Below are 8,682 nucleotides of genomic sequence, written 5' to 3' on the forward strand. Positions count from 1 at the left end.
TCCCCATACTGTGTCTCATGGTATTTTGTTTTTGTCCCCATATTGTGTCTCATGGTATTTTGATTTGTCCCCATACTGTATCTCATGGTATTTTGTTTTTGTCCCCATACTGTGTCTCATGGCATTTTGTTTTTGTACCCATACTGTGTCTCATGGCATTTTGTTTTTGTCCCCATACTGTGTCTCATGGCATTTTGTTTTTGTCCCCATACTGTGTCTCATGGCATTTTGTTTTTGTACCCATGCTGTGTCTCATGGTGATTTTTTTTTGTACCCATACTGTGTCTCATGGCATTTTGTTTTTGTACCCATACTGTGTCTCATGGTGATTTTGTTTTTGTACCCATACTGTGTCTCATGGTATTTTGTTTTTGTTCCCATACTGTGTCTCATGGCATTTTGTTTTTGTACCCATACTGTGTCTCATGGTATTTTGTTTTGTCCCCATACTGTGTCTCATGGCATTTTGTTTTTGTACCCATACTGTGTCTCATGGTATTTTGTTTTTGTTCCCATACTGTGTCTCATGGCATTTTGTTTTTGTCCCCATACTGTGTCTCATGGTATTTTGTTTTTGTTCCCATACTGTGTCTCATGGCATTTTGTTTTTGTCCCTATACTGTGTCTCATGGCATTTTGTTTTTGTCTTTATACTGTGTCTCATGGTATTTTGTTTTTGTCCCCATACTGTTTGTCATGGTATTTTGTTTTTGTCCCCATACTGTGTCTCATGGCATTTTGTTTTTGTTCCCATACTGTGTCTCATGGCATTTTGTTTTTGTCCCCATACTGTGTCTCATGGCATTTTGTTTTTGTCCCCATACTGTGTCTCATGGCATTTTGTTTTTGTCTTTATACTGTGTCTCATGGTATTTTGTTTTTGTCCCCATACTGTGTCTCATGGTAATTTGTTTTTGTTCCCATACTGTGTCTCATGGCATTTTGTTTTTGTCTTTATACTGTTTGTCATGGTATTTTGTTTTTGTCCCCATACTGTGTCTCATGGTAATTTGTTTTTGTTCCCATACTGTGTCGCATGGCATTTTGTTTTTGTCTTTATACTGTGTCTCATGGTATTTTGTTTTTGTCCCCATACTGGGTCTCATGACATTTTGTTTTTGTTCCCATACTGTGTCTCATGGCATTTTGTTTTTGTTCCCATACTGTGTCTCATGGCATTTTGTTTTTGTTCCCATACTGTGTCTCATGGCATTTTGTTTTTGTCTTTATACTGTGTCTCATGGTATTTTGTTTTTGTCCCCATACTGTGTCTCATGGTATTTTGTTTTTGTCCGAATATTGTGTCTCATGGCATTTTGTTTTTGTCCCCATGCTGTGTCTCATGGCATTTTGTTTTTGTACCCATACTGTGTCTCATGGCATTTTGTTTTTGTACCCATACTGTGTCTCATGGCATTTTGTTTTTGTCCCCATACTGTGTCTCATGGCATTTTGTTTTTGTCCCCATACTGTGTCTCATGGCATTTTGTTTTTGTCCCCATACTGTGTCTCATGGCATTTTGTTTTTGTCCCCATACTGTGTCTCATGGTATTTTGTTTTTGTCCCCATATTGTGTCTCATGGTATTTTGTTTTTGTCCCCATACTGTATCTCATGGTATTTTGTTTTTGTCCCCATACTGTGTCTCATGGCATTTTGTTTTTGTACCCATACTGTGTCTCATGGCATTTTGTTTTTGTCCCCATACTGTGTCTCATGGCATTTTGTTTTTGTCCCCATACTGTGTCTCATGGCATTTTGTTTTTGTACCCATGCTGTGTCTCATGGCATTTTGTTTTTGTACCCATACTGTGTCTCATGGTGATTTTGTTTTTGTACCCATACTGTGTCTCATGGTATTTTGTTTTTGTCCCCATACTGTGTCTCCTGGAATTTAGTTTTCGTCTCCATACTGTGTCTCATGGTATTTTGTTTTTGTCCCCATACTGTGTCTCATGGTATTTTGTTTTTGTCCCCATACTGTGTCTCATGGCATTTTGTTTTTGTCCCCATACTGTGTCTCATGGCATTTTGTTTTTGTCCCCATACTGTGTCTCATGGCATTTTGTTTTTGTCCCCATACTGTGTCTCATGGCATTTTGTTTTTGTACCCATACTGTGTCTCATGGCATTTTGTTTTTGTCCCCATACTGTGTCTCATGGTGATATGGTTTTTGTCCACGTAACATTGTCCTGTGATATTTTTGTTTTGTGGTAATTCATTTGTGTCCCTATACAGTTGCCTCAAAGTAGATTTGTCTTTGTATGGTTGGCTCATGGGGACACTTTACTTTGGAGCTAGAAGTTTCTTAGTTCATATGTCAAATGTGGGAATAAATTATTGGGTGATGTTTATACAAAATACAGTCAAATGATGTAGGAAAGATATTGATTGATATGAACAAACACGTGTTCATGTCATAGATTGTCAGTTAGTTATGGTTTATAAAAGTGGGTATATGCATCAATGACTTGTAATATTATCAAGAATTTGTGCACCACCTCTCTGACCTAGCTAATTGACTAATGAATATAGATGAAGCCATTTGGTTTCATATTTGTTCCCATATCTCAATGTCCTGTTGGCTTGTCAAAACTTCCTTTGTATACATGTATATATACATGGAAACTGATATTATTTACCAAAAGCTGTCCTCGAGACTCCAGAGGTTATGATCACTTTTGCCCTCTGCAACCCTGGTATTGAAATGGCTTTGAAGTTGAGTGTTGCTCCTTTGTAATCTTCAAAAAGAACACATCAATCTGTTATTCAGCCAGGTTTTTCTCCTGGAAACAATGAAATTGCTTTGATTGTGCCTTCAATTTTGACATGTCATGTTCCATGGGTGCAGAGAGTGAAAGTGATTTTAACAACTGGCGTGTCAAAGATGACCAAAGGCAGAACATAAATGTAAACACAAAGTAAAAAATATCATATATACCTTTTTGTGTAACAATCATCATCACTCTGATTCCAAGCTCAGTCCCAGGGTAATTTGGATTCCAATCTCAGTCCCTGGGTAATTTGGATTCCAAGCTCAGTCCCAGGGTAATTTGGATTCCAAGCTCAATCCCAGGGTAACTTGGATTCCAAGCTCAGTCTCCGGGAAATTTGGACTCTAAGCTCAATCCCTGGGTAATTTGGATTCCAAGCTCATTCCCTGGGTAATTTGATGAAATAATTGTAAATACACTGTACAATATTTGTTTACCTCACTGAGTTCAGTCTTTTATAGTGAGAATCTACAGGATACAAGTTGATCTGGTGAGATGGATCAGGTATTTGATGTGGTGATTATAGGAGGGGGTGTGGTGGGCTGTTCCCAGGTGTTCACTCTAAGTAGACACGGCTACAAATGTCTGCTTCTGGAAAAGGAAGCGCACCTTGTGTCCATGGCCAGCTCTGGAAACAGGTGAAAAAATTTACCTGTTATTAACAAATCAAAAGTGGTCAATACATATCAATTAATATTGGTCCTGATAACTGAAAAAAACATCATCTTTTGTAGTAGATTTATAAAAAAATATATTGATATTTTTTTTTAATTTTTAACTTACTTTGCTTTAATGACTTCAATCTTCGGACATTTTTTTATTGTACAATGGGATATACTACACAATAGATTTTGTAATGTAAAATTACTTCTCTCTAACTGCTAAGCTCCATGTTACCATATAGACTGTAAATTTTGAGGATTCTGTCATTTTTCCTATTCCTGGAGATGAAATATTAGCTTAAAATACCTGTAGGTTAGCCTACACCTAGATTGATCACTAACCTTTCTCTTATTTCTATTGTACTGTGAGATGTTAGCCTACACCTAGATTGATCACTAACCTTTCTCTTATTTCTATTGTACTGTGGGATGTTAGCCTACACCTAGATTGATCACTAACCTTTCCCTTATTTCTATTATACAGTAGGATGTTAGCCTACACCTAGATTGATCACTAACCTTTCCCTTATTTCTATTATACAGTAGGATGTTAGCCTACACCTAGATTGATCACTAACCTTTCTCTTATTTCTATTATACAGTAGGGTGGTAGCCTACACCTAGATTTGTCACTAACCTTTCTATTATTTCTATTGTACTGTGAGATGTTAGCCTACACCTAGATTTGTCACTAACCTTCCTGTTTTTCTTATTGTGCAGTGGGATGCTACACACAGGGTTTGATGCTCCATTAGACAGTGTTGAACTTTCCTGTATACTCAAATGTCAGCAACAGATCCTACCTACCCTCAGTTCTCTTGGGCTTCCATACTCAAAAATAGGAGCAACTATGGTGGCCTGGAATACCCAACAGGTAAAATTCCATTTCCCCTGATTAGTGATTCAGAGAAATGCTTTCCAGTTAATATCTCCATGTTCTGGTTCAGTTACCAAAACAACAGTACCTTGGAATTGGCATTAGATGTTAGTGCCCATTTTGTCTGCAATGTATTGGGTTTTTAATAAAGTCTACTGCTTAGTCAATATTTAATCTTGAAGCTTAAATGTTCTGTGATCATACATATTTCAGCAGTAATCTTATTTGAGCACTTGTTGCATTGAAAGTATCATGTTAAGATACGATTGTTTCTGTGATAAACATGTTAACAGGTATGATTTAATTTGCTTTTGCCTTCAATGTTTACTTTTGTTTTTCATCAATATACCTTAGGCCAATTTCTTATGCTGGAGTTACATACTCTCTGACAGAATCTGATCAATGACATCAACCATTTTTGGTGAAAAAGGCTTGTAAGTTGAGCAAGTTATAGGTAAAGTTTTTCAGCAAGTCTTACGTCAGAATTCAATGGCATGTTAAAGTGAAAAGATGTGAGCAAGCTATATTGATGTATATTCCTATCAATAATCACTTTAAAAAAGTCCATGGTGTACACATTTCTAACGTCTTGTTTGTGAGATTTATGTTCGATCATTAAAATATTTCAGAAAGAGAAACTTCATCAAGTGATGCACAGGGCCAAAGAAGACGCTTGTGAAATATCCTTGTCACAACTCTACCAGAGGGAGCCACATTTAGCTTGTGGAGCTACTGGCGCCCTCTGGATACCATCAGAAGCTGTAATTGATCCATGGCTGACACCAATCAGTTTTGCACATCATGCAAAAACATTAGGTGCTAAGGTAAAATTTCTTAATTCAGAAGTAAGTATTTGGAGGATTTATTGAAAGACAACATCAAAATCAAACATCATTCCATATGTTTCAAATGGTTACAAAATGAAAACATCTGAAAATTGCAGATTTACAAAGGTTTGTTGACAATCTTCCCCTCAGAGAATTATCGGTATTATGATTATTACTGTTACAATCTTTACAGCCCGTTAACTCCTAAAATGTCATTAGGGCCGTCAAACGGTAAACACTAGAGTCTGCCATCAAATTCACAACAACGTTGTGTCTTACAGTACAAGTTTTCTTCCTAATTTGATATTACTTTGCAGGTGTCAACAAGTACAATGGTCCAGAGCTGCGAGCAAGACTCCCCAGGGATCTGGAGAATCTGTACCAACAGGGGTGTATTCTGTGGCCAAGTGGTCATCAACAGCGCAGGTCTGTATGGTGATGTAGTGGACAAACTGGCTGGAGTCCAAAAGTTCAGGTCAGTATACTGTTCCACTGATGGTTCATACTTCCAGTTTTAACAAAAGCTTGAAGCAAAAGGAATGTGTTTTTTCACAGAAGTCATTTAACAGTTTAATTTCCTTAAATAATTTAACGTTCATGGCATCTGTTGTTTAAAGTTTTATTTCAGCTTCAAAAAAGAGAACCAACAGAATCTCTTGAAAGTGATATTTACATTTCTTTCAATCTCATTATCTTTATCAGGCAAAAAATAAGATTATACAGAAGAATGCCAAATTTCGTTTACTTAATGGCTGTGACTTAGAGTGATTGTGTGTTTTAGAATTATGCCAAGGATGGGTCAGTACCTTGTTTACGGCTCTGAGACCAAGTCTCTCATCAACAGTAGTATACTGCCCATCCCTACTGACAAAACCAAAGGAGTCATTGTATTCAAGTCTGGTATGTGTAAAATAAATTCTCCCAATCCCTGTGTTTATATAAATCTTTCATTATTTTGTTTAAAATCAAGTCAGTATGTAAAAATAAATAAATAAATAAATAGTTTGACCCAAGTGTTGTAAAGTAGTCTTGTTACATACTTCATAATGTATATATATAAACAACAAATCAATATGACTGACTGAGAAGGAAAGACATTATCTCACTTAGTCACATTGGTCCAAAGTATTCTATCAATGAATCTCTACTGTGTAATGCATAACAAAGGACATATCTGACCTTTACTATATTGGGTTGAAGGACTTAAACAGGGTCAAAGGTCATAGAGGTGAAGATTATCACATCACAATTTGCTTACATCAGTTAATTTCTTATTGTAACTATCAATTTTAATCATTTTGTATGATAATGTCAAACAAAAAAAGCATCAAACAAGTTTATTCACAGCTGAGATATGTCTTGACAGTGAAGATAGAACAAAGCTCATATCAATGTCAGAAGAATGTGAAGTAAATTGTGTTTTACTTAAGGAGTTATGTTCTGTTATTTCTGTAACAGGAATACTGTGATATCGGTGAACCAGATCCTCTCCAGATAACCTATACATTGTAGGCTGTGATACATTCTGGTATATGTTATTTCTGTAACACAAATACTGTGATGTAGGTGAACCAGATCCTCTCCAGACAACCTATATATTGTAGGCTGTGATACATTCTGGTATATGTTATTTCTGTAACACAAGTACTGTGATGTAGGTGAACCAGATCCTCTCCAGACAACCTATATATTGTAGGCTGTGATACATTCTGGTATATGTTATTTCTGTAACACAAATACTATGATGTAGGTGAACCAGATCCTCTCCAGATAACCTATATATTGTAGGCTGTGATACATTCTGGTATATGTTATTTCTGTAACACAAATACTATGATGTAGGTGAACCAGATCCTCTCCAGATAACCTATATATTGTAGGCTGTGATACATTCTGGTATATGTTCTGTTTATTTTCAGTTTATAACAATGTGATAATTGGCCCTACACAAGAAGAGACTGAACAACGTACTATACCATTTGGCCTTTCTCAGCAAGTGGTGAACACCCTACTGAATCATGGACATGTCACTGTGCCTTCTCTAGGGTCATATCCTGTAATAACCACATACTCTGGTACACGCCCTGCTACAGAGACTAAGGACTACCATGTAGTTCCCCACACTGACAGGTATATACATAGTATCCTAACCCTCTCCTACCACTGAGTTAATACATGGTAACCTAACCCTCTCCTACTCCTGTGGTAATACATAGGTGTCCTAACCCTCTCATACCCTTACGGTACCCTAACCTTCTCCTACCCCTCAGGTAATACATGGTACTCTTACTCTCTGATACTCCTGTGGTACCCTAACCCTTTCCTATCCCTCAGGTAAAACATGGTACCCTTACTCTCTCATACTTCTATGGTACCCTAAACCTTGCTATGTTCCCTGTAACTAAACATCTTCCCATGTTAACAGTTTGACATTTGCATGTAAATATCAACTTGGTAATGATCAAATCCTCATTAAGCTATTAACCAGTATTTCTCCCAGAATATAGTGACAGTAGCTGGAAGCTCTATTAGCCAATTCTTCTTGTTCCATATCACCATTCTAATTATACAAAGAACATTAGTCTCCACCTTGTTGTAGGAACTGGCTGACACTGGGAGGTATTCGCTCCACAGGGTTGTCCTCCTGCTTGGGGGTCGCTGACATGGTTGCCAAGATTATGAAAGACAGATTCTGTCTGGAACCTACAAACAGTCCCAACATGCACCTTCCCAAGGTAGACATCTTCTTTACAAACCAAGGAACAGCTATGTTGGGATCCCAAGAATATACTGTTACACACCCTATCACCTACACTGGCAAGTTTGACAAGAAAGTCTGTGCCAATTTGTGACAGAATTGCATAAAAGCAAACAGTTGACAAGAAAATCTTGTGTACAAAACACATTTTGTTTACAGCGATATGTGTAGAAGGTAAAATTTTGAATGAAACAAGACATAACATTCTTTTGAAACTGTATTTTACCAATCCTCCATGATTTTATTTTTTTGCTTAAACCATTACGATAATTTATCATGTTGAATGGCAAATATAAGACTATATATGTTTTCATCAAATCATGAATGTCATCATTTTTATTAAGTCCCTATGGTATCAATGGAAGACAATGGTTTTTAATTTTATCAAAATGCTCATTCTGGTGATGTTATAACCAGAGGCCTATGGACCTTAACGGTCATCTGACTATAAAGACCTATATATGGAAGAGGCCAAATAGGCCTTAAAAAATTGCTCAACTACTCTACAGCTTACATGAAGACATTGTTGGTTCATCAAGACGTTTTCTGCAAACTTGAAATCATATTCTTTATACCTGCACTACACAATTGCCATTACTCCATACATATTGCTTGTCGAAAAAAACAAGCTATGGTCCCAATATCAAGACCTTTGGCCTTGCAGTTATTGAGAAGTTGCTTAAGAATTTCAACACATTTGACCCCTGTGCCCTTGAAAGTTGGTTCCATATCAGCACCCTGGGTCTTTTGGCTATCAAGAAAAAGTCATTTAAACATTCTACC

General features: G+C 36.8%; 1 protein-coding gene across 1 annotated transcript; it reads left to right on the plus strand.

Annotated features, from left to right (window-relative positions):
- The first annotated feature begins 3,270 nt into the window (after positions 1 to 3,270).
- Positions 3,271 to 7,993, plus strand: LOC132552987 (glycerol 3-phosphate dehydrogenase-like). The gene is made up of 7 exons (XM_060217193.1): positions 3,271 to 3,413; positions 4,158 to 4,311; positions 4,944 to 5,138; positions 5,459 to 5,616; positions 5,923 to 6,041; positions 7,061 to 7,271; positions 7,741 to 7,993. Exons 1-7 carry the CDS (start codon positions 3,271 to 3,273, stop codon positions 7,991 to 7,993), a joined length of 1,233 nt encoding a protein of 410 aa, XP_060073176.1.
- The last annotated feature ends 689 nt before the right edge of the window (positions 7,994 to 8,682 follow it).

Source organism: Ylistrum balloti, unplaced genomic scaffold (assembly GCF_031769215.1).
Source record: "Ylistrum balloti isolate Yb309-2 unplaced genomic scaffold, AGI_CSIRO_Ybal_v1 Utg370292, whole genome shotgun sequence".
In the NCBI taxonomy this organism is placed as follows: Eukaryota; Metazoa; Mollusca; class Bivalvia; order Pectinida; family Pectinidae; genus Ylistrum; species Ylistrum balloti.